At 41.9% G+C, this 27486-nt stretch overlaps 1 protein-coding gene across 4 annotated transcripts in view; it reads right to left on the reverse strand.

Annotated features, from left to right (window-relative positions):
* Positions 1-6289: 6289 nt before the first annotated feature.
* Positions 6290-27486, reverse strand: part of SMAD9 (SMAD family member 9) — a 29934-nt gene continuing 8737 nt past the window's right edge. For 2 of the 4 annotated variants that reach the window (XM_083437172.1, XM_083437173.1), the window contains exons 2-7: positions 19065-19669; positions 13388-13642; positions 12316-12426; positions 10124-10345; positions 9204-9460; positions 6290-6991 (exon numbers count right to left, since the gene is read on the reverse strand). In XM_083437172.1, the coding sequence (XP_083293298.1) occupies positions 6848-6991; positions 9204-9460; positions 10124-10345; positions 12316-12426; positions 13388-13642; positions 19065-19476 (1401 nt within the window). In that variant the 5' untranslated portion in view covers positions 19477-19669 and the 3' untranslated portion in view covers positions 6290-6847. Of the gene's footprint in view, positions 6992-9203; positions 9461-10123; positions 10346-12288; positions 12427-13387; positions 13643-19064; positions 19670-27486 lie in introns of all 4 variants that reach the window. The other 2 variants (XM_083437170.1, XM_083437171.1) reach the window with 1 other exon arrangement.

The raw sequence follows: 27486 nt of genomic DNA on the forward strand, positions 1-27486 counted from the left end.
TTTATAGAGTAACTTTATTAACAGTAAAGACAAAATTTTATCACTGGTACAGCAGGGCAATTCTAGCCAACAAAATTAAGTTGTTCATGACAGCATGTCAAATTTATTCACTGGCCAGCCTTTAAACAAGAAGCTATAGGAAACAAACATCTGCTTTTTTACTCAACTAGTCTAACTGCCCACAGTGACAGTAGAGCTTTTCAGCGCCTGTTTACAGATTTGAGAGTGGCTTTGAATTCTGGGGTTAAACAATGTTGGACTAACACTGCAATTGTGTAGCACTCAACAGTAAGCCCTACTGAATTCCATAGGGCTTATCTCTAGGTAAGTGTAAAGGACTGTGTCTGGGCATAGCAGCTGCCATATCAGTTTCCCTGCCATTCTTCTGTGGGTAGGGACATTTTTTCTTCCTCCTTTCCACTTTAGGGTGTAGCGTCCCTCCATTTGTTTGTTTGTTTGTGAAACAAAGGAGCTTTGGGCACATCTTTATGGCTGCCCCTAACATAACCTGTTTCCCCCTACTCTATTGGTAGAACATTTTGTGTTGGTGGAACTTTGCATTGGTATATTAGGGGACTTCTTCCCGCATTTCATTTTGCAGAGGTATCTCTGTTCCTGCTGGTGGAGCAGCACTTTCTCTGTTTCCCAAGGCCCCTAAGCCAGCTTTCAGAGAGGTTGGGATTACTCCCTTAAAACTCCTGAGGCAAAGTTACTAGGAGCACTATAGTCAACATTGTAGAGCTGTCTGCTGCAACCTGTCTGCAAGAACTAGAACATTTCTTGTAGCAGCTTTTGATCTGGCTGTTATAGTGATGGAGGACACTGCAGAAAGAAACCAATCAGAGAGAACAATTTCTATTGCATTCTTTTCCAGCCGCTATTTCACATTCAACTTGGACTATGACTATTGGGTGTCAAAAATGAAACCTTTGCAAAGCCACATGCATAGGTAGGTGAGTTTATGTCTGGGGTGTTAGTATGCTATAATTTACCCAAAAAGTGAATTTTGGTTTCTTCCTGCTTCTCTAGATTAAATATCAGACGTTAGTAGTATGTACTCGGACTCATAATTATCATGTATACTTGAGTACACCTACTTAAACCTTCCAAAATAGTTACAAATCTCATATCCTGAATGAAGATAAGCTCTCTGGCAATTATCTATCAGTATATATTTGTTTACTAATCAAAGGATACTGCGGCAGGAATGAAATTCTGCTACAAGGAAGATGGATTTGTTACAGATAGCTGTCATATGTAACGGATTAGTTTATTTACACCTTATTTGTGATTGTTTTACTCTCAGTCAAGAGACAAAATCAGGGGAAAAAATTAAATGTTCTGCACGTTAAAAATATTCACAAATAACAGTCTAGATTCAAGTTATAGTAAGGGAAGCACCACTAAATCCACAAGACAGATTAATATCCAGTGTTTTGTTTTTAAACCTATACTCCACAGGGTAATGTCTGAAGGAGCAATAATGGTCTCTTTATATTTGGGTAGTTATTAACATTATAAACCACAGCTGCAGCTGTACCTCATTGGGCCCATTAAACACTGGCCGCTGTTGTTAGTGCTCTCACCCTATGCACTTGCTATATTTTAGGGTCACTAATAGGCAGAGAATGCCTGACTGGGCAGAAGCTCACCTAGTCCCTATTTCCCAAAGAGCGATGCAAGAATGTCCTTTCCCCTCCTTTAGTGCTATGAGCATAAGCTACAGAAGTGTCTGTTTTATTGTAAGCCTGATACCATGCTTAGCAAAGTTAGTATTTTGGACAACTTAAGTCAAAGTCTTCAAGGATGAGAGAGATATTTGTTCTTTGGCTTGTGTTTGTACAGTGTCTCTTCAGGGGATTGAATTGACCAATTTAGTGCATCCAGGATTCTGGGTCACCTACTGGAGGCACCAGCCTTTTCTGGCTCCTCACCCAAATGTATAGCATATGGAAAATATGATCTGCAGAATCCTTTGTGGTGTTATTAGTAAAGGGATTCCTGGAAACAGTTCAGTGAAGGTATTGATTACTTAAGAGGGATGCTTTCTCTATTCAGATGCATGGTTGTTTACACACTCAGCCAGCCTAAGGAATCTCCCAGAAAAGTCAGGCACACACAGCATTTAATAAATTACAAAACAATAATTATACAAATACACATTATGAGCAACGTTTCTCAATTTCCTACATTCTCAAAGCAATTTTGCTTGTCATATTAGATGTATGGGTTTAGTACTGAATAATTCAATATAGGATTTTAATGCCCATCTACCCAAACAAAACTGTTATGCATATTTTACAATGTTTCAAATGAAGTCGAAAATTGTCAAATTGCATAAAATTACATATTCTTGAAAATTAGTGTTGCACAAGAAAAAAATAAAACCTCTATTCAGTAAGTTAGGAACATTTATATAGTAACATTTTCTACATGTCCACTTGGAAGCAAGTGTCATGTAGTTAATTGGGATTGCCTTCCAGCTGCGTATAAAACTGCAGCCTTAATAAGCTTTTCTGATATTAATTACAACCTTGAATAAGTCAGGAAGCTTTATTAGACTGAGCTTACTATGCTTAGTAAGTTCCATTCGTAAGACTGCAGTTTTATTTGTATATATCTGAGTAAGCACCACTGAATTTAGTGGGATTTAGTTCTGAGTATCCAAATATGGGATCCCAAATATGGGATTTGACTGTAAAATTCACATAAACCGAAGGAAATAATCTATATAGTGTGATGATTGCAGTCCAGTATGCATCTTTTAATGTCTACATTTGTGACTTTGGGAGGAAGACTTAAGAAGCATCTCTTAAGGTTTTCGCTATGAGCTTGTTCCCACAATTGGCTTAGGCAAAATGAAGTACTATTTCCACAGATAGTTAACCTACAGCATTTGCTGCCACACCACGAGGGGATGGACTGTAGAAATGGCTTCTTAAAATGCTTTGGATAGGGTGATCAACAACTATTAGCCACGGGGCACTCAGCATAGGACTCTGAGCCAAAAGGCCAGAGCTCCACTCATCAAAATTAGAAGAAAGTGCAACACAAGGCTGGTTGACCACATTTTGAAGAGGCCCTCTGGTAAGATCACTTTAAGTAAGTAACATGCATTGCTAGCTTTTTTTAAAAAAAGAAGCCCACTCAAGGAGATCATTCCCCAGAGTCCAAAACTGCCAACTGTCCTGTTGAATGAAAGCAGTATGTATGAATGAAAGTAAGTATGTCTCTGAACAGCAACAAACGACAGAGGAAGACTGTCTTCATGTCCTTTGAGGACATCCTGGAAATATCTGCCGGATCACGTTTGGAAACAAGATACTGGACTAGATTAGACTTTTGGCTTGATGCAACAGAACTCCTTGCAGTTAGCTGAAGAACCTGTCTTTACTCATGGTACAGGTGTGCCCATGAAAACTGGCATATGTTCATTGTTCCATACAACATTTCAGATACAATTACCTCTTGGTTAAAAACTATGGTCTGGTAATCTCTGTCTAGGAATCCTTCATTTTAGGCAGTGGGATGAGATGCTTCTGATCACAGCAGTTCATTATGTGGGAGTGTGCCCCAAAGGCTGTGGCTCAGCACTTCATTTCTACAGTGTACAGGTTTCAAACCTGGATGAAGGGCACATATTCTGACCCAACGATCCCAGCTGTGTGTGGCTAGCTGTGGTTACTCGTAGCTGCAGGTAAGCAATCTTTTCAAATGCAAAAAAGAAAAAAAAAAGCCCTCTGTTTTATTACTCATAAAACAATGTTTATGCTTCACCACCACATGATCCAGCCAACATTATCCTGTGATATCATTAACATTTTACCTGCATCATTTATGCATGACAAGTTTAATTTTTTACTCCAGCAAAGCTAGTTCACTGAGCCATGCAGGGAACTTAAAACAAAACCTGAGAATTGTTTTGCAGGTAATTTTTTAATAGGAAAAAGGCAGGCCTGAACACTAGGATGCATTAAAAAATAATAATGACAGAACACGCATAGCTCCACAATGATAAAAGATTTTCCACAAGAGGCTTCGATGTGTTTGGAATTGTTGACACACATAACTGCCTCAAAACATGTCTTTTCCTTAAACTGGCCATCGATAAATAGCTTTTCTAGTAAATGGCTTTTAAATCTTTCAGGCAGCACATCTCAACAGATGGCATATTTATGAGAACATTGAAAGGCTATAAATTTTATACTGGTTGATAACTTGGTACAAAAAGTACTATTTAAAGGGGCCATTTCTATATGAAGAGCCGGAACAGAATATTGAAGGAAATGGTCTGGTCCCCGTCTCTCTCTCTCTCCCCCCCCCCCCCACTGTGGCAGTAATTAGTTTATTTCTATGTGCTGGGTTCAGTTACTTCTGCTCTTTGTGGCTGAACAGAGCCTCTGACTTAGAAGCTAAGGATGATTTAAGAGTCATTAACTGTCCATTATTAGAAACATTGAAAATTAAGGATGCTGGCAGTTCAGTGATATTTCAGAGTCTGTGCTCCTAATTACCACTGCTGTCATGTGCTACACAGCTTCTGGAAGGTGCAAAAAGAACACTCATTTGATTCTTAGCGCAGCAAGTGTAGGAAGATACCAAAAAAACAAAAACAAACCTGCACTAATTAGACTGTGAAACAAGTAACCTAGATACTATTTGGTGAGAGAAAGAATCTTCCATGTTTGCATCAAACACAGGAAACTATGAAGTTTCTATCTTTTAAAGCAATATGCATCCTGCCATTTTTGAAACATCTTATATAGGCACACTTTTTTTGAGGTAGAGACAAGCAATCCTAGGTGTAACTAATCCTGTCTGAAGATGCTACGTCAATGAGGAGCACTCATATGACACCATTAAATGTTGTCCATATCTATTTTTCTACTCGTGTACATTTTGATATCCTGTTTCGTTTCTCCTATTCCCTCAAAATCCCAATGAGCAGCAGAGATGCATATTTGTAGCAAGAGCATTCTGCCCAATTCAGAAAGATGTAGCTAACTGGCAATGAAATGCAAAAAAAAAAAAAAAAAAAAAAAGACTGTGACAAATGAATATAGAGTAGGGGATAACTACACTTCAGGGTTGCCGGAGCTACTTTTTTTTCTAAAACCCCATGATCTACTAGTCAGAGCCAGGTGCAAAAAACACAAGTTCCTGTCTGAACACATTTTGAGACCAGGAATTTGTTTTAGGTACCAGAAATGAACTGAGCTTGCAGTCCTTTCCCATAAAAGTCTACTCCTTGTTAGCTTTCTCCATGTCCCTTGTTGATCTACTGCCTATCGCCCCAAGATCTATTAGCAGATCCTAATCTACTTTCTGCCCACCCCTCAATTACAGCCTTTTAAATCTTTTGCATTTCACTATTATGTTAATTCTCCCTTTCACATACACAAAAATGCAGAATTGGACATTTTATGTGAAAAAAGTTAACTAGAGAATTCAAGGAAGGAGCTACATATTACAGTAAGCAAGGAGCAGTTACCAGAAACATTTAGGGCAGCCTTTCTCTACCTGTGGGTCCCCAGATGTTGTTGAACTACAACTCCCATCACCCCTAGCTAGCAAGGCCAGAGCTCAGAGATGATGGGAGTTGTAGCCCAGCAACATCTGGGGACCCACAGGTTGAGAACCACTGATTTAGGGCATTAAAGAAAATGTATAAACCCATTAACACCCAGTACTGAGTGTTTGTCCTGGTTTCATGATGGTGCATGTCCCCCACCACACACATAAACAAAGAGGGTGTGGAAGAGGAGTTGCAGAATTTATTGATGCCATGACACAGGAACTTTGACCTAGACAACACTGCAGGGGGGAGAACTAAAAACACTGGCTGTATTCAGCAGGGGCTGCATGTGCTTTGGATGATGTGGGGCCCCGGGCCAAGCGTATTAGGACAATTGTTCTAGGGACATTACTCGTCACACTACTGTCTTCTTAACTAAATAGACATAATACATCGCATGAAAAAAATCAAGCAAATAAACCCCGGCATGGGAGGTGAGAATTAAATGTGTGAGCACCAGCCATCTGTTTAGTTTAACACATAGTTCCAGCACTGGCCATCCTCCTTTTGAAAAGCAAATTTTAAGACTTGAGGCTTCAAATGACATGGGCACAGCATGGTTGAAAACTCGGGAACAGTGCTGCGTTTGTGTGAAGAATCGGCACAACTTCTATGAGATTGGCGGGTGGGGTTTCCTTGCCAAACATAGTTTTGCTCCCTTCCCATGACTGACAAAGGTGCAATAAATTACCCCAAATAATGACAAATAGGCCATTTAATGGAAGGCAGGCCTGCAAATGCTATTTATTTGTGATAAATAAATGGGACCTCTGCAATCAGATTTCGTGTTGAGTACTGCCTGCCAGGGGCAAAACAGAGGGTATTCAAAGCTGTCCACTCCTGAACTTCCAGAGGCTACTGCAGAAAGTCAACTAGATGGAGCTTCATCTATTCTAGCAAGGTTTTTACGAGCCGACTTTGCTTGATTTGCAAAATGCATAGGGGCCTGTAGAATTTAACTTTGCTTAGTGCATAATTTCATTAAATTATTTATTTATTTATTTTTTAAGAATACAAATAACACTGGTCTTATTCCATTAACCACAAACTGGCCTGCTAAACCCAAACATCAATACCTTTGTCAGCAGGCAGCAACACAACAGATCGTACAACCATCTTACGAACTGAAAAACACTGAACGTAGCATGACAAAAATCCACCAACAATATACTATATACATAAACCTTCATATATTTACAGCTACATACAGAAATTTAGGTTGGCTGCAAGGTGAGAAAGTTCTGCATCCCACAGGTGGTTGGTAGAGGATTCTTAAGAAACGGAGGAGATTGGGTTATGAGGTGAACCCATCTGCGTCAGCACCTTATCTAGCCATTGCAATGGTCCATGCAGGTGGATCTCGATCCAGCACGGAGTACTCGTGACGTCCTGCCGATGATACTCTGCTCCCCAGCCCTACAAAACAGAGGAACAAATGCCAAAGGATTTTTTAAAAACACCAAACACTCACTTGGTATTTGCCATCTTATTCTTTTTTCCATCAAGGCAGATCAAATTGTAGCAATAGAAGGTTGTGGTGGCCAATGGCTGAACAATAAATTATAAAATTAATTGCAGCAAGATAAATTTGTTCATTCAAGGAAACTGATCGCAGACAAATCTGCAGTAAACAAAAAGCTCCACTGCATTGTCTCAATTTTGAACAGATTTTACACTCTCTTAGGTCATTATCTAGGATGCTAAAGGTCTGCAGCTCAAATGCACTTGCTTTGAGGATGGTTTCTGAACTTACAGAGGCCCAATTCACACCTGAATGACTCACAAATGAACATATGAACTGCATTCACTGAGCAGCACTGTGCTTGGAGACGATAAGATTGTGAGTAGCTGTTTCACACAGGCAAACCATCACTCAGTGACAAATCATCACCCATCACAAAAGCAGAAATTTTCATTCATAAGGCATATATTATCAGAGGAAGAGAGATAAGATTTGTGACCCACTTAAGTGAATATTTTCTCTTACCTTGTTTTGGTAAGGCGCAAACCTTGAACATATTTATAGTTTTAAATGTGTACATTAATGCCAGGTAATCACTCCTATGTAAATCACCCAAAATCTTTGTTTTAAGGCTCTTCTATTTGTTACTAAGTTGCAACATGTCAATCACAAGCCGTAATAGGATACAGAGGTGGCAGAAGGAAGAAATCAGACTTTGTAGAGAGAGAGAGAGGAAAGAGGCCATCTGTTATGCTGCATAATGCTCACGTCTGACTTTATATGAATGAAACCGTGTCTGACACAACCTGGCGCCCATCAGATTCTTGGTTCATTAAGTGGTTCTTTAACCCCCTCTGCTGGTAGTTTAAAAACACTGACAAGTATATTAAAGGTGACTAAGCTGAACATCAAAAAAAACGAAGATCATGGCCACTGGTCCCAACACCTCCTGGCTAATAGAAGGGGAAGAAATGGAGGCAGTAAGAGATTTTACTTTCTTGCGTTCCATGATCACTTCAGATGGTGATAGCAGTCATGAAATTAAAAGATCCCTGCTTTTTGGGAGAAAAGCAATGACAAACCTAGACAGCATCTTAAAAAGCAGAGATATCACCTTGCCGACAAAGGTCCGTATTGTTAAACCTATGGTTTTCCCAGTAGTGATGTATGGAAGTGAGAGCTGGACCATAAAGAAGGTTGATCGCCAAAGAATTGATGCTTTTGAATTATGGTGCTGGAGGAGACTCTTGAGAGTCCCATGGACTGCAAGAAGATCAAACCTATCCATTCTGAAGGAAATCAGCCCTGAGTGCTTACTGGAAGGACAGATCCTGAAGCTGAGGCTCCAATACTTTGACCATCTCATGAGAAGAGAAGACTCTGGAAAAGACCCTGATTTTGGGAAAGATGGAGGGTAGAAGGAGAAGGGGACGACAGAGGACAAGATGGTTGGACAGTGTTCTCGAAGCTACAAACATGAGTTTCACCAAGCTACGGGAGGCAGCAGAAGATAGGAGTGCCTGGCGTGCTCTGGTCCATGGGGTCACAAAGAGTCGGACACGACTAAATGACTAAACAACAACAACAAAAATGCCCAAGTCACAAAACACACTGGTTTTGCTTCACTGGGCCCCATGGGCTACCCTTTATATACAACCCTGGTGTGCCACCAGCTTATATGATTAAGATACTAGAAGCCTTTCAAAGGATTCTAGGTAAATATCAGGAGTATCCGATTAGTACAGGCTGTTCACCCAAATAAGCAGACTGAATAACTAGATGTCCTTGTGTATAATTAGACCAGAAGATTGCCACAGAAGAGTGTGCAGATGTGGCTATTACGTGGGTGAACAAAAGCCACCCACGTTTCCTTGCCTGCCTTCCAATAACTATGGCCAGGAATAGGAGGGGCCACCTTGACAAATTACAGAGGCATGTGGCAATCTCCCCAGTCACTCTGACTTGAATCCTACGTGACGGTTGGGTAGAAAGGAACTAACATGCAGCGCCTCACGCAAGCAACACCTGCTCCCCCGTGTCTGTGAATTGCAGAACTTGCTTTGCTGGCTGCTGTTCGAAAAAAAGCTCCGCTGACAATTAATCTTGCCACATTGGCAGCTCACAACCGTAAGGTTGGGGGTAGAGAAGACAGGAAGGAGTCCTTACTTTGACGAAGCTCATTCGGATGGTGCACATCTTGGTCAGCTCATACACCACCTCGAAGCCGTGGTTCACGGACTGGGCCAGCAACTGGGCAAAGAGCTGGTTGTTGAAAATCTTCAGGCTGCAGCCGCTGGGGATCTTGCAGACGGTGGCAGGGTGGAAGCCGTGCTGGTAGTTGCAGTTGCGGCTCTGTACAAAGATGCTGCTGTCGCTCACGCACTCTGCGTACACCTCTCCCCCCACGTAATACAGGTGGACACCTGAAAAGAGGGGTGGGGGAGAGAGGAGAAAACAGACAAGGTTTCAACATAGATAAAAGCAAATTTATTCATTCATTCACTGCATTTATGTACCGCCTTTCTGCCAAGGCACCTAAGGCAGTCTACAGTTTTGTAAGTAGTAAGACAAAAGATGGAACACTATTACTTTTATTATTATTTTTGTATACCCCACCCATCTGACTGGGTACATGTAAAATTAGGGGTGGGGGGCATAGTCTGCCTGCAGTAGACCCTGATGTAGTCTCCTTCACCAATTAAATTTGTCAATTCAAAATGGTATACTGTTTGCTTAACAGTGCATTATGTGATATACAGAATACAAAAAAGACACTTTTCTTTGAGAGAGGGACATTATAGTCTTAAAATACAGTCCACTCTAAAAATCTGTGCTTGGAGAAGGAGTTTGGCAGACATTCCTCACCAATGTTTTGAAGGAGCCTACTTGCTGCAGGCTTCTCACTCTTTGGAAAGCAAACAAAGTGCTCCTGAGTGCCTGCTCTTCACACCTCCTTGTGTAGGACCCGTATCCAAGTGCACAACCCAATCTTTGGGTGCCTTGGAACACAACCCCAGCATGAATGGGGAGCTGCCTGCGGTCCTAAACATTATTTGCTACCACTGCAATAAGGGGCTTGCTCTCACCCTTTCCTATGTGCCTCCTGGTGTTTTCTATAGTGGAATTCCTGTTCACGTTAGACAGCAGCCCAAGGCAGAACCTGTTCTTATTGTTTGACGGATCTGTAAAGCCATCTATCAGTATGCTTCGCGAAGAGGCCTGGAAAGTCTCTCCGACTCGGTTGTTGAGTTCATAGTACGCTACCGAACACCAGTGCTGCGGCTCCTCATAGCAAACGGGCCGGAAGTCTGGAAGGAAAGTCAAGAATGAAGAAAAGAGGCAGGGCCATCTCTTCCCTCACAACAATATGTCTAGTCACATATCCTGTCAGGAGTTGCCTCCATGGCAAGTTCCTTTTCTTCCTAATCTTCCAGCGACATCATTCCAAAATACTGTTAAGTGTATATTCAGACAGCTGGAAGGTACTGGTTCTGGCTGCAGTAAATGACAAAAGGGATACTGATCAAGGGGGTGGAGCAACTGACCTATGAGGAAAGTTTTTGATAGTGTTTGGGCCCCATGAGGTGAGCTTTTATGCCCCCACCATGTCATCTGATTCTACCTTGATTAACATGGCATGATGTGCATTCAGCAAATTTGTCCAGAAGTGGATCTGATCCTTCTGTGCTCATAAAATGCAATATTTTGCTTTTATTTTCTGATTGGTGACAGCCCCACCATTGAGTACGGTGCACTTCTGACACTGCTAAAGAGTGCCTGACAATTCATCAAATCCACCAGCCTCAAGTTGAAGGCTGCAAGTCACTATCACTCCTACCACATGGCAAAAACAAGGAGTAACTCATGTCCTGAAGCAGGTGGAATAATTCTGTTCTGATTTGAATTATAGCAACTCAGGAAAGGGGTCTAAGGGATCACAAAGTACCCTAAAAATATCCACCTGCTGAGCTGTGGAATGGAAAGGGCAAACACGACTTGAGCAGCCTTTGGAAAAGGAACAGAGGCTAGAACAGAAAGCATTAGAGTGGCTTTGTACATTACAAGGTAAGATTTATGGCAGACGTAAGCAGGCACCAGAGCATTTGCTTTCCGCTACACATTGTAAGTGTGATGTTCCAAGGAGAACTAGACCATTAGCACGTCCTCTTTTCAGATGTGATAATATGGTGATAAATGAAAAAGCGAGGTGTACTTTGGCACCTCCTGTCTCCTGTGTGTTGAGGAAGGATGACTGCAACCTTACTCACCACTGCAACTCAAGACAGTAACAGGTGCCTTCAAACTTCAATATATCAAATATTGTAAGCAGTTCCGACTGTCTTATCTCAAAAACAATGTTAGAGACGGTAAGTTCAGAAAAGGACAAATGCATTAATTAACCTTCACTTTATCAAAAAATAAAAAGTGGACTTCGCTTACAAAACCGCAGCTGTAATCAGGAACATGGAAAGCAAAGTGTTTTAGCTTACAGGGCAGGAGGTGGCACACACATTGATTTGGAAAGCAGCGGGCAGTGGAGTTATTCTTTGCTCTCTCAAAATGTAAGCTCTCACAGCTCTTGCAATAAAACTGATAGGCAGTAGGTTTAAGTCAAAGAAAAGTTATTTGGGCAATATCCTGGAAAATTCACTGCCAAAGGATGCTGCGCGGCTTCACTTCCTTACCTGCTGAAGTGGGATTTCGGATTATGTTTGCCTCATGCTGCTGCATGGCAAACAGATTTGGAAAATATGGGGTGTCTCAACAGCAGCATGCCTATAAGGGCTCTTTGGATAGGCCAACAGGCCTATCAGATACTAACCAATGGAATAGTGGTCTAATCTGCCTTACTCTGTGGAGATTAAAAAAAAATGCTTTAGAGTGGAAAGAAGTGCCTCATGCAGCCCTGGAGTTGGTAGGATCACTGGTTGTCACATACATAGAAAGCACGACTTGAATATGGACTAGAATGTTTCTGCTTCCTTGGGTTTTCATTTATCAGCCTAATGGCTGTTATCTAAGCTCAGAGGTAGCCTTCAAACAACTAGCTAGTTTACCAATGTTCCAGCCACATCAATTAGAACCGTTCCAATAATACTGTATTCTAGTGGTTCAGCACTGGAAGCAATTTTGTTAAGCATCACTTTTAATCCAGGTTAAGGATTTGATTTCTTTTTTCCTGTCACAGGCCTATAAATCAGGCATAGCTCAAGTCATTTCCCCCTAGAAAACAATACAAGTATTTACATACTTTCAGGTGTTCCATCGGCAGATTTACCTCCATTGGGCAATGACAGGACTAACTGATTCTCTGCGGTTGCATGTATAGAGCGTCCATGGTGGTTTCCTGGCGTTTCTCTCACATTGTAAGGCGGAGGTGGTGTTTCGACTAGAGAGGGGGGAAAGAAAAGGAGAAAGCTACTGGGCCTGCCATCTCATTAACTGACTAGTTTAGGTTCACTGGAGAAGGACCAAAACCTTCTGACTTCTGAATCCGTGTCTCATGCAAATTAAGATGGATTTTCAAGGGGTTTTGTTTCAGATGAAGGGTCAGATGCAGGGCCCAAGATTCCCTTGTAAACATTTCGACAGTGCACATCACATGAAATGATGAAAGTAATACAACTGCCAGCACCAAAATTGTACAGACTGTACACTTTCGTATGAACCAAATACCACACAAAAGTTCCATGTCCCCAAAAAGGTAAAAGATAAAGGACCCCTGGACAGTTGTTGTTGTTGTTGTTGTTGTTGTTGTTGTTGTTGTTGTTGTTGTTGTTGTTGTTATTATTATTATTATTATTATTATATTTAAAAATGGTAAGGGAATTTAGTTCCCCTGAGCTCCTGTTCAAAAAAACCCTGGACATACATAGTCTTCTTACTTGTGCCTCTGATTACAAGGAGTTATTTTGAGAGCAACAACCAAGAAAAAGCTTTAAATAAGGGGACTATGGGGTTGTAGCACCCATCTAACTTTCAGGCTGAGGGAGCCAGTGTTTATCCACAGACAGCTTTCTGGGTCATGTGGCCAGCATGACTAAACCGCTTCTGGTGCAACGGAAACCAGAGCGTGTTTACCTTCCCGCCGCAGTGGTACCTATTTATCTACTTGCACTGGCATGCTTTTGAACTACTAGGTTGGCAGAAGCTGGGACAGAGCAACAGGAGTTCACTCCATTGCAGGGATTCGAACTGCCGACCTTCAGACCGGCAAGCCCAAGGGGCTCAGTGTTTTAAACCATAGCGCCACCTGCATCCCTCTTGTCCCCAAAAGAGAAGTCACTGTAGACCCATTCATCATTACCGGAAACGTGTTCAGGGAGACTGCCGCTTATTTATTTTTTTACCTGTAAGTTGATAAGGACTTCCTGGTGTAGAGGAACTTCCGGGGGAGTCAGGGTAGCTCATGCTGCTAGGGGACTGAGAGAACATGTGGGGGGACGCCGGGAGAGGGGGGCATGGAGGATGCTGGAAAGAATCAGGGTAGGTCGCGTTATGAGGCATCAGTGGCTCACTGTGAAGAGACGCATTCCGGAATTTGGCAAGGAGGCTGAGGTGAGGGTTGAACTCACTATGTCTTGGAACCAGAACTGGAGGCAACACTAGAACAAGAGGGAAAACATGTGCGGCATTAAAAGCAGTTAGGGGCACAGTTTAAACTGGTGTCAGGCAGTTTCCCCGTTTGCTTCTCTTGCCCAATTAGTCTGGAAGCAGCTCTCCCGAATCTCCTGAACTTTTCACTTAAGAGACGTCAGGGTTTGAATCTGAGATCTCCTGCAGCAAAGCACGCACCACACCACTGAACTGTGACCTCTCCCTAGTTACATGCTATGCCTCTCCTGAGATCTGGCATGTCAGTCACGTTACCAAACTTCCATGCAAGAACGTATGCAATTCCTGGAAGGGGGGGGGACATGCAAATTCAAATTAAATAACCTGTGAGTGCATATTAGGAATTTCACAAGTAGAGACCTGTGAAAATTCCTTTTCCTTAAGAATGCAAAGGTCTGAAAATTGGTGGGCGAAAGACACTGAAATCTCAGAAACCACAGGTGGTGGGAGAAGAAAGAAAGGAAGGAAGGAAGGAAGGAAGGAAGGAAGGAAGGAAGGAAGAAAGAAAGAAAGAACTACGCAGAATTTTCAGTGGTGCAAGTAGCAAGTCTTCAATGCAGTATCTGAATCACCTTGGCATACATATTTTAAAGACAAAATTTATAGAGTACAATATCTCAAATAACAAAACATATTTAGTCTAAGTATCCAATTAATATATTTATTCAGAAAATGTAAATTACTGTTTCCCAAGTTCTATGAACTGATAAAATTAAAATCATGAATGTGATGCGATTAATATTCTAAACTTCAGGTCAACAAATAGAGAAAATGTGCAAAAACATGCTATGTATAAAATGGGAAATGAGGCTGGCTGGGAAATAACTGGCTTCCACACTAGCAAAAAAAAAAAAAAACAACCACAAGAGGAAACTCTACTGGATCTATCCCATCAGAAACAAAGATCACTGTATGACAATAATAATATAAGGGTGGTGATTAGGGAAATCACACATATATTTGGAGAATTTTACCATTATACATGAAAAAGCCCCCTTCCCACCACCGCAAATGGAGGGGGTCTTTAAAATAAAAACCCACTCATGCCACATTTACCAAAAGTTGACAGAAATTTGAAAGGTCAAGTATTACAGAAATCAGAGAAACTATTATATCTTTATAGGGCAATAAATCTCAAGGGCCAGATGGAATTAACCCCAGAATATGATAATGCTTTCTTTCCGACATATTGTTAACTCCATTAACAGATGTAATAAAAAATACATGAGAACAGAAGATTTGTTGACTCATGGGTCTAGAGAAACGCTGGCAGGAGATCTATGATCTATGACTGATCTCTCCCAACATTTCCCCCCACCCAACTAAACACACCCATGGGGAAGAGGGAGTGCTAACTTGACTAAGAAAGGGGTATGGGACTTGGAAGAAGTGTTTTCAAGTCTCCCTGCCTGAATTATTTTCCCCAATCTAATTCACAACCTGACCCTGAAGTTGCAGTTGGCCAGGAAGGAGAACAATACTAGGCAAGCCAGGAAAGGATCCAAGGAATGAATCATCATATCGACCAATATCATTATTAAATTTATGATTACCAGGTGATGGCAACAGTATTAGCAAGGAGGTTTGAAATAATTATAGGACACAATATTCATTTCCCCCCTGCTCTTCAGCAACACCCAAGCTGCTAAACTAAACAGCAACACCCAACTTACATATATCAGTGGTAAGGCAGTCCCTGCCCTCAGGATTACAATCTAAAATACACAACATGAAAGGGAATGGGGTTGGGAGGAAAGAAAAATATTGTAGTGCCTTTCCATGGGGGAATGTGGCAGTCACATGGCTCCTTGGCACGATGCTATGCTATGATGAAATGTCATTTTGGGGCATTTAGTGGGGATGGTTTTTTTTGGGGGGGGGGGGATGGACACCCAGAAGAGCTCGGTTGCTGCTGCCACGGATTGCAGCAAAACAGAAATTTTAAAAAAATATTTATTTAAAACAGAGAAATCACAACCACTTGCAGAAGGTCCCAGGCTCAAATCTCCAGTTAAGAACTGGTAAGTGTCCCCTGTCTCAGACCCTGGTGTGCCTCTGCCAATCAGGGAAGGCAATACTAAGCCAAATGGACCAATGGCCTGACTCAGTTCAGGGCTTCCTGAGCACACCCCCCACTTGAATCTTATCGAATAATCTTAAGCTCAAGATACATAAATGCAAGAAAGAAAGAAAGGGGTTTTCCGTGGCTATATCTGCACTACACTGCAAGTGAGTCAATGGAAGAGATTGGCTGAAGGACAAAAACACATCTTGCCATAAGAACAGATGCAATTATTGTTATTTTGGCGGAAAGTCCATTGGAGCAATGCCACAGTCAAACGGAAGTAAACAATATAATTTACTCAAGAGTGGACAATTTTATTGCTGAGTTAAACAGATGTCAAACAGATAAACAACCATACAACTTTCCAAACACAACTGAAGGCAGGCCTGTATTGGGATGCCTTTAATGTTTGGTGTTAAAACATTAACATCCCAGGTGGGTCAGAATTATGCAGTGAAACAAATGCCTCCATTTCCCTCCCCACTATCCTGTGCAACCTATAGGACATATCAGATTACACAAAATTAGGGGTTTTTTTAATCGTGTTTTTAAAAAGATATTAGTTGGAGATCTCAATTTTAAAAAATATTTCCAGACAGGAACTTAGGTTAAATTCCAAAAAGAAGATACATGAGGTGCATAAATAACTTTGGTAGAGACTAATCAAGAACTGCAAGCAATCAGGAAAGCAGGTTGAGCATTTTAGAGGCCAATTCCCACGACTGTAGCTGAAGATCCATATACAAATACACATCGTTCATTGATTCGTAACACTCAAACGCACATCTTTTCTAGATTTGGACATAGCCTCTGCCCATAGTCTCAGAGACCAGGTACAATCCATGCTTTCTCTCTTATGCTCCTCCAGTGCCCTCTTAGAAGAAAGGGCAAGAACTAGCAAAACAAGGAAGACCAAAAGCATAGGATGTTGACTGCTTGGCAGAGGAGCCTAATTCCAGAAGCATTCAGGTTAGGCTGATCCCTGAACCAGTCTTGTGTACTGGTTTCAGAAGGTGAGGCCGGCCAACATGGTGAAGCCCAATTATCTTAGCAATGTGAGAGAAGGTGAGCTCATTTGGGGCCTAATCCTCTCCAAATCACCAACAGGATTTTCCAATCCTTTCAGAGTGCAGGTGTGACAATACTGCAGGACAAAAAACAACCACCACCTTAGGCTCTGTTAATGAAATGTCTCCTGTTTGTTTTCCTGTGCTTCCTCCTACAACATCCTGTCGTGAATTCCCATGAGCTTCCACAGTACCAGCGAGGCAAAAAGCAGCTGGGAGGACATAGATTGGGTAAATGGTGTCAGGGTACCCCAGCAAAGGGTTAACCAGTCCATGCCCTAGGAGTGCTTTTCAATGGATACCTACGTATTGGGTGACTGATGAATTATTCCTTGCATAGCATCTAGTATGGCTTTAAGAAAGAAGCTTTAAAAAAAAACACCTTCTGAAGTTTCAGCACCCTGGACAAGTACAAATATGAGCAAGAACCACAAGGAGAGAGAAACCTTTGGAGAAGGAAATGCAATTAAGGGCACCTACATTCCAGGAATCCACTACCACAATAGCTTCTTTTCACACCTGATTTGTGACTTTAGGGCAGCGCTTGGAGGAGGAGACAAGAGTTTGCAAAACCACAGCAGCAAAGTAAGTTGAGTTCCACTGTGCCAAGCTGCACTTGAGGTAAAGCAATCATTTGTCTGCTTCATTCAGTGCAGAACAGAAGCACAATCCAAATTTGCCATGGCACATCTGACCAATTTAGGGTAGCTCTGTAACTACACAGAACATTATGAGCTGAGTTGCAAATTATTTCATTACATGACCACAGCACTGTTCCAACTGCGCAAATATAACCTGGTGTGTGATTTACACTGAGAGAGCGGAGGAGAATGATTGAATCTCACCTCCCCAGTGTAGTGGTCCCAATCCAACCCCAAATTCTTGACTTTTTTTTTTAATGCAACGTATGGCAGATATAATCACAGATCTCCAGCATCTCGTCTAGTCTCCCCTTTATTTTGGAAAATTAATCATGTATTTCTCCTTCTCCTATTATTACATTTTTACAGGATGTTTCAGAATTGGTATGAATTTGTTCAATTTCAATTGTTTTATGATTCTGTATATTTGCAAGGTTGCAAACGTCTGTTGTTAGCTGCCCTGGGCTCCAATCAGGAGGAAGGGCAGGGTATTTAAAACAAAGAAACAAATCAATAAATAAAAATAAAATTTTGCCTTCTCATCAGTGACTCTGAACTTGGCTCACACACTTAAACAGAATAAATCCCATAAATAAAAACAAATGCTTTATCACAACATATCACAGCAGCCAAAAAATTCATACTGACACAGCTTATTTCACCTGATGGCTTTTTAAAAACTATGATGTTTGATTGCTACCACTGTCACAAAGTAGCCTTTAAGATTACTTCCAACCCATGTTTAGTCAGATTCATCACAAGATTTAACAAGGCTGTTTCTATCCTGAAGCAGCAGAACATGGTTCCTGGTTAAAAACAGCAATGTAGATTTCTCACGTAGAAAACTGATTCAGTTCTCTTTCTTCATCAAGGAGTCTATATTTTCCTCTTATTCTTATGGTTTCATAATGAGATTTCTTACAAAATATGAAACCCAATGCACCAGTAGCCTTTGCATCAAAAATTATTTTTAGACTGGAGAGGGTGCAATGCTCTGGGATCTACTATCCAAAATGTTTTCTCTGAAATTTCTCTGATAATCATAATTTGATCTTGGATCCCAAATTAGCACTTTTGTCACCTGAGAACAACTTTAACCCTCCGGTTCCATCTCCAACCCTAATGTCTTTTCTCTTAGCTGCTGCCATGATGGCGATAGCTACAAATGGGAAACGGGGAAATATTATTTTGCCTTCGCAATAGACACGGGCATGGGAAAAAGCAATTTCGGAATGCTTTACCCAACGGAGGAGAGTTATTCATGGATAAGGGAAGAGAGACAAAATTTTTAGGCAAGCGGTCTTTGTTCAATGGTCACATCTATAAGTCAGCCCAGTTGTTACAACACATAATAATAATAATAATAATAATAATAATAATAATAATAATAATTTATTATTTGTTTCCCCAGCCACTCTGGGCGGCTTCCAACAAAGATGAAAAAGACACATGTATCTCTCTGGAGATTAAGCAGTGATCTTTGTCAAGTATGTACCTTACTGTTACTTTTTGTAACCGACAATCCAATAATAGGCACTCCATGAACTGTTTTTGTTTTTATGTTTATGGTATTACTGTTGAAAACCAAAAAAAACATACGTACTTTTTTTTAATTTATTGGGATGATTTATTTGCTTACCTGGTGTTTCCACGCGTCGATAATGGTAAGGATTAATGCACACTTCTTTCTGCTTTGAGCCAAACGGGAACTCACAACATTCCAGTGCTTTCAGTTCATGGTGAGACTGCAGGTCAGGCCAGCGCCACACTCTGCAGTAGATGACATGGGGCAGCCCTTTGCGATGAGACACTTGCAACCGCCCATCCAAAGACCGGGGGATTGTCACACACTTGCTGGGCTGCCCGGGGCAGCTGAGCGCCCTCTCCAGTTCCTCCATGGCTCCCTTCTTCTTCTTTAGCTTCTTCACCAAGGAGTCAACAGCCTTTTCCGCCCACTTCTCCTCTTCATCTCCTTGCTTCCAGCCCAGCAGTCTCTTCACAGCCGGGCTGGTGAAGGAGAACAAAGAACTGATCGAGGTGCTGGAGTGCATATGAATCGGAGATATTACGTATGATTGCAAAGCGAGACCCCAGATATGTAGCTCTTCCTTTTTTTAAAAAAAAAAACGAGGCCCAAATTTCGGCACTGGGAGGAAAGCTGCTTTCAAAATCAGGCTCGTCCACACATATCCTAGGTGTTGTTAGAGATATTTCATCGCAAGCGTCTTCCAATATTGAACAATTCTGCAATAAAAGAACAGTGTTCTGTCAGACATAATACAGATCCTTTTTCATCTCTCTTTTTAAAAACTCACCTTGAAACAGAACCAATTTTGTCTGTTTTGTTTTTCTGCTTTTTGTTCACTAGAGTAAAATAAATAAAGACAGTATCTTTCTGTATAGCACAACCAGACTCTTCAACACTAGCAAAATTCAACAGGCACAGGATTGCAGCCACTTTAAAATAAACTTTACTCACTATGTAAATTACTGGGTATAGTTAATGTCTTTTCTCATAAAAACAAAAGCAGGGAGAGCCAAGAAAGGACCTTGAAACACTATAGTTCTGCCTGTGAAGTTGCTAACCTAGTAGTACCACATTAGATCTCTAAAAGCCCACTGGATTAAATCCAACAAATCCATTTCATTTGCACAAGGACTTCCACTTCTGCAGTGGAACTTCTCCTCTCCAGATCTACTCCTGAGTATTACAATGCAATACATGCAACAGAGAATAAACGTGTAAAAAAAATGGCACCGTTTTTATTACGGTGGAATGAGAATTCCAAGGTTATATTAATGTTACTCTGGGTCTTGCTGGACCTACATGTGCATCACACCCAGCAGTTATAATATTGTTATGGGTTGGCAGGGGGCAAGGATCCCCTAAAATTCCTGGGTAATAGGTTCTCCCCATAATTTCTGAATTTAGTAAATGTGTTGGTTTGACCAATGGATTTAGCAAGGCCTAACAGGTAAGTCAAGCCAGCTTCCTCCAGAGATTGGCTGAGAGGGGCCATCAAGGAAGAAAAACACATGATCATGGTCATTGCCCTGACAAAAGGTGGGGCATTCAGTCTCAGACAAGAAGTGGGGTGGAATCCCTCCCCCAACTGTGTGATAACTAGCACAGATTTCTGATGACTTGTTGACACAACAGTTAAAAAAGAGCTAGAGGGAATCTATACTATTTCTCTTAGGAACTGGGAAAGCTGAAGGAGTATTTCATTCTTAAAATTTCACTTTGTGTTCTTGGCGCTGTTCTGATTTCAATGCGAGCCATTCTTAGTAGCTGGCCTTTGGAGGAAGATCCTATGGAGGCACTAGTACTTTTATCAGCCTTGCCAATTTACAATGGGCAAGAAGATGCCTGTGGGCTGGGAGAAAAAAGACTTTGATGATGACATGACCACTTGATCAAGAAGAAGAATAAAAAATCTCTGTATAAATAGTAGATGTACACTGGTGACGTGCCCTTGACAGGGAGCATGCAGGCAGACTTAGATAATTTTAGACTCTGGACTAAATGGCATTATTGTGGCCTCCCTCTTTAGATGGTAATTCAAAATGTGGTAGGGCAGCCTTGATGCATTTAGGGGGCTTTCTGCTCATTCTGCTGAGCAGGCCCTGGACTGCAGATCCAAAGTCCTGCCCCGACGGCACCAGTCATCAAAACACCAGTTTAAATAAGTGGGCCAAAGACATTTTCCAAAGACCCAGGGCCCAAAACCTTTACAAAGGTCAGCTGGCAGTGACTTCAAAGCCACATGGCCACTATGGAGAAAGCTTCTTCCTCATGCCCACCAGTTTCACTGATCTCGCAGGTGGATAAATGAGAAGGTATTCCACTCTTAATTTTAATATGCAGGCAAGAGGGGTACAGGCGCTGTAGGTTCTTTGAATAACTTGGACCCTAGCTGTTTAAAGGCTTTAAAATGTTAGAGCCACCACTTCAAATTGGTAGAGCATGAGACTCTTAATTTCAGGGTTGTGAGTCTCAGCCCCATGTTGGGCAAAAGATTCCTACATTGCAGGGGGCTGGACTAGATGGACCTTGTGGTCTCTTCCAACTCTATGATTCCATGAAATTGGGAATGGAAGCAGAGTGGGAACCAATGTGGCTGGTACAACAATGGTGTCACAAGATACAACCACCTAACTGCCCCATCAGGACTTGGGGGGCTGCATTTCAAACCAGCTGAAGCTTTTGAACGGGCTTTAAGATGCATATAACACATTGCAGCCATCAAAGCTTGGTGTGACAAGTACACAGATTATTGTGCAATCTCTGAAAGCAAGACTCCAAATTCCTGGAGCTGCTATCTGTCTGCATTTCTGTGTTTGCCTGTATAAATCTACTCCTCTCACTGTAGGAACACGAACATGTCTTCATTCCACCGAAATATTCCTTCACACACAATTATTTATTTATCTGTTCGAGAAAACGCATATCCTTCCATTCTGCAGTTGAAAAAGATTTAAGAAAAAATTACAGCGCCCAGGGAAGATTATATCATTTGAAAGCAAAACAATGTTTCATAAAAAGCAAATTAAGCAGCAGCAAAAGGCCAACTGGAACCAATTAAAAACCAAGTTGAGCTTCAGGCTATTAAAAAACTAACCAAGCAAATTAAAAGCTTGTCTTGATTCCTTTCTTTCAAAGCAGTTCTGACCACGAGGCAGAACATAGGCTATGCCAGCTAGGGCAACATCTGGAGGGCCAAAGGTTCTCCACACCTGCCTTCAGGAGTGGGAAGGATGGTTTGGGAGGAGGCAGTTCTTTAGTGGATATTTAAGTCACACATCTTAACAGTTCAGACAGGAGAATTTGGTGATAGGAAGTCCACCGGTCAGCCTCACTTCTTTATCTCACTCACACTCAAAAAATGTTGTGATGGAAGAAGGAGGTGCTGTGCTATTAACTGGGCAGAGCTAAAGAGCAAACCAGTGGTGCAAAAAGGAGAGTAACAAATCTGTCTCTCTATCTGTATGAACTTGAGGGACTGGGGAGACTTAGGCTGCAGTACTAGACACAGGTACCTGGGAGTGTTCCACTCACCTCAGTGAAGCCCAAGTCCAACCAAAACACATGCCTGCCATTTTACTGTTAGACTTCTTATCTGTTTCCTGATTAAGTTAATGTAACTTTATAGCCAGGCAATCACCAGATCTTAAAACTAACATTTCGGAGTGCTGTCTTGTGGTTCCCCCACCTCTGCTTCCCATTTAAAACAAGGCTTTAAATAAACATTGTTATCTCTTTCGGTCAGATTAAATAAGTTACCTGTGACATCAGCATGACTCCGCAATGCTGTTACTGCTGGTGGGAGATAAGACCAGGACATAGGCATTTATACAAAAATAATTATATTTTATAAACAGGCAGGCTTGCTGTTTGATGCAAATGAAAGGGAGTGATTTTTACTAATTACCTAAAACAAAAAACCGGCAGTCGTCACTTTTAAAATCCCAGGCCCATCTAAGCATGAACTGAATTAAGAGTCTCTCAAAAATGACAGTAGTGATATTAATAGACATTTTTCAAAGCCATGCCACTGGCAGCGAGAGAGTCAGTGTAGTTTATTGTTGTTTTGATATGAGAATCCCATGTATAAATCTCTTCTTGGCTATGACATTCCCTGGAAAGGTTCAGGAAGTCTCTCAGGGCCTATCTTTACCTCACAGGGTTACTGCAAGGATAAAATGAGATTCCTCATATAAGATCACTGTTGGGATCAAACTGTGATGATAAATAATAAAAATGGAAACACTTTGTGGTACAGCCACAGTCTCGGGAAGATTCTAGGATCAGGTTTTCTAAAGCGCATAATACAAAACGTTGCTCAGCAGCCTAACCTAAGCATTCCTCTGGATTTGCTGCTCCATTTTAAAAGGCCTAGCCCTCCTTTCTGCTTGGGTGATGCAAAGACATATACTCATCAGGCATAATGCATAATTTCAGGGCTGGAATTACACTGAAGGCACCAAGGATCACCAACACTGATCCTCCACAGCTGGGGGGGGGGGGACTTAGCCAAGTAGCCCTTATCATATTCTAGGATACGGTGTGCCCACAGTGAGTCAGCACGAAGGAGCAAGATACACCATCTGCATAATAGCACCAGTGGGAAATAAATGACAGCAACAAGATATTAGATAGTTCGAGCAGTACTCGATACTGACGTGCTTTCAGAGATTATTTTCTCACACAGATGATGTAAGTCCCTAGAAGAACAAACAGTTTTGCCTTGCTGTTCCTTTGAACTTAACAGAGGTGACACGACCCTGCAATCTGCAGGAACTCATATGGCGTATACGAGCTGTACAATGCAAAACAAATCTTGAGGTTCATAGTTGTGAAGTCATATCCTTGAAGGCAGTGGTTCTCTAACATTTTTTCCTCTGGACTGCCTTGGTGCATTGGGACAACGTTGCACAACTTTCAAGAAGCAGGCCATACAGACTGAGAAAGCTATGTTGAATTCCAGTGCGGTGCATCTGTCCAGTGACATAAATGCTGCACCAAAAAGGCACTGAATAGAATAGTACTGTTACAGGCTCCAGGAGCTTATCCAGGGTTCAGATTCCTTGGAATGAGAGACAGTGGAGACTGTGGTGTCTATATGGTTTATTTACACATATGTACAATCTGAGCCTACGATAGAGGGGCTCACAGCATTTACACCCCAAAAGTTCTTGCTTCTCCCATACAGTGGTACCTCGAGTTACAAAGGCCTCAGGTTACAAACACTTCAGGTTACAAACTCCACTAACTTGGAAGAGTTACCTCGAGTTGAGAACTCTGCCCCAGGATGAGAACGGAAATCGTGTGCCGGCAGCGCAGCGGCAGCAAGAGGCCCCATTAGCGAAAGCACGCCTCTAGTTAAGAACAGTTTCGGGTTAAGAACGGACCTCCGGAATGAATTAAGTTTGTCACTAGAGGTACCACTGTATTCACAGCCTTAAATAAAGGAGAAATCAAGCATGGGTCTGTCTCTCTGGTTGCTGCCTGCTTCTTGCCCAACTCACACACACTCTGGCTTTTGTTTTTCTCACTACCAGTCAGGTGAGGGAGGGGCCCACCTATTTGCTATTTGCCCTCTGGCACAGTGCTACTTATTTTGTCATACTAAGATGGTCCTTAGGACTATTAACTCACACACAGAAGCATGGAATCCTTCATTCGGGATTTTTAACCATGCTGGACCCAGGACTCACGAATTAGAAGGGACTCAGGCAACACACTGACTACCCCTCACCAAACTCACAACAGTATAGAATAATGGGCTGGGACTAGTATCTTTGTAGTTCTTGAGCTGAACAAAATTGCAGTCCTTTAGATTCTAGAAGTAGAACTGAAACAGTAGGCTTTTTTCTTATTATCTACCCATATATATCTGTCTAGACAGGCCTCTCTCGAGTCTGTGGATTGATTTGGCACTTTCGGTGACATTGAGACCAGTGACATCATCCAGCAGCCTTTTTCTATCTTGGTATTAAAAGTCTCACTTGTTGTACAGCCATACAGATAGAATGGAAAAAATAAAACGTTACTAGCCCTGTAAAATACCCATTAGCTCACCCATAAAGTAGAGAACACCCTGTGCCTTTAAAAAAAAAAAAAAAATCAAAGTTTCAAAATCTACACACACACACACACACACACACACACTCCAACAAGTACACCACTTATACACTTGTGTATTTATTGAAAGCATTTTCACTCCACTCTTCAGCCAAAAAACAACAACTAAACAGCTCCTGGAGGAACTTACACATATCAGTAATAAGTCACCTCCTGTTCTCAGGCTTACAACCTGAAAGACATGACACAAAAGGAAAAGGGTTGGGAAGGGAGAACAGGGGAAGGGGGGAGATGAGCACTGGCAATGCATTCATCATCCTTGCACACTTTGCTACCCAGCATAATACCTAATGACTCCCTATCCACCCTGCATGGTTCCATCACACATTTTCTTTGTTGTAAATGCTGACATTGTGCACCCACATTTCTCAGGGGGCACAACAAAACTCCACTGGTAAACCACTGGTTTCACAACACAAAGAGTTTGCAATTATAATTGCAAGCAGACAAACTGGACAGTAGTGCCTATCCCAAAACTGTCTCTAAACTCAAACAGAAAGCACCCCTACAGCCCCGCAAGAATGCTTCTATGAGACAGCACCAAAAACTTACAACTACTTTTTCTCCCTCTTGCCAAATTCTGACTAATCTTTTAGATCTCCTGACACAAACATTCTCAGGCAGAGAACAAGCCCCACACCTTCATCTAAAAACATTGGTGTGCCCTCAGTTCCTCATTCTTGGGGTACCTGATAATCATCTTCGTGATCCGTCAATAGTAACTGCAAAAGATCAAGCCATAGCAAGGCTAGTGATTGTTTACTCGCACAAAACAGTATTCCTATAATATTTTGGTTTTTTACATTTGCAGAGGTATTTTCAGAACATAGCATTGTGGTGCCCACAAATATTTTGGTTAATAGCTATTTGAGCATGTTTTAGTTGGCATCCTTCTCACAGTCTGTGATTGTCACGCTGTTTTTCTCCCAACAACAATCCCTGTCTGCTTGAACTGCTAGAAAACAAGTGATTTGACACAGTCCAGAGCATGCGGAGATTCTCCTTTGGGCCAAGCAAAGCTGGCAGTCTTTCTGGCAACTTCTACCTCTTGAAACAGCTCTCCTTACAGACATCTATTTATAAATTTGTAAAATAATAGGAGAAATGGTTGTTTCAGGTTGCACAGCACGAGAAAGAGGCAATTTTAAGCCAGGAATGGGGAGCCTGTGACTCTCACTTACTGTTGGGACTCCATGTCCCATCATCCCTGACCACTGGTCACACTGGCTGGGGCTGAAGGGAGTTGGAGTCTACCCACAGTGTAAGCTCTAAAGAAAGTGAAGGGACAGGAAGATAAGAGTGCTGAGTAGGCAGGTGCCAGAGGGTCAAAGGGAAGAGGATGGGCTGGACAGACTACACCTGAAGTCACCTGGAGCCCAGCAACAGAAGTTCTGAAGACAGTTCCTGGAGCAAGGTTTCTAAACTGCGGAGCTACTCCATTAGAGCACATGAAGCACTGCCCCACCAACCTCATTCTTCCCTCAGCTAACCCGCAGCCTGCTTCTTTTCTTACTTAGAGCCAGACTAACCCTGTCTATCTGCTCCCTCCTCCTTAATCTCAGTGCAGCTCTTGTAGAACTCCTGTACCTACGGGACTGCCTCTCCTGGTATGTCCCACGGAGGACCTTACGGTCTTCAAATAAAAACACCTTGGAGGTCCCAGGCCACAGAGAGGTTAGGCTGGCCTCAACCAGAGCCAGGGCTTTTTCGGCTGTGGCTCAGATCTGGTGGAACGCTCTGTGACAAGAGACTAGGGCCCTGCAGGACTTGACATCTTTCCGCAGGGCCTGCAAGACAGAGCTGTTCCACCAGGCCTTTGGCCAAGGCACAGCCTGACCCCCTCCTTTGGTAATTCTTCACAGAACTCTTACCCAATGGTTGCCATCAATTTGATTTGAATTGATTTTAGAATGCTGTATTATTTTACTGTTGTTAGCCGCTCTGAGCCCGGCATCAGCTGGGGAGGGTAGGATATAAATAAATTGTTGTTTGTTGTTGTTGTTGTTGTTGTTGTTGTATTATTATTATTATTATTATTATTATTATTATTATTATTATTATCTCAGCAGGAAGGGGGACAAAACAAGAATTAGTTGGCTTTGCCTGCAATTGGCTCTGGCGCCACCTACTGTTGGCCTCCATGCCTTCCGCACAACCAGTCCACTGAATCTAATAACAGAGGAGCAGAAAGAATCCTAAGTGATGTCCAAATCTCAAAAATCCTGTTAAGTCTATGAAGTTGGCTAAGGCCTTAGGTGCAATCTTCCAGTCTTATATGCAGAAATGTAAGTGACTTCAATAGAAGCTAGAAGCAGCTGCAGGGAAGACTAGACCAAGCAAGTTTTGTGGGGGTTTTTTAAGTTGAAAAGGATTGTGCTGCATATCATTAAGTAAAGTTGGTGTATATATGCAATGT

This window comes from Podarcis tiliguerta (assembly GCF_965153285.1).
Source record: "Podarcis tiliguerta genome assembly, chromosome: 4".
Lineage (NCBI taxonomy): Eukaryota > Metazoa > Chordata > Lepidosauria > Squamata > Lacertidae > Podarcis > Podarcis tiliguerta.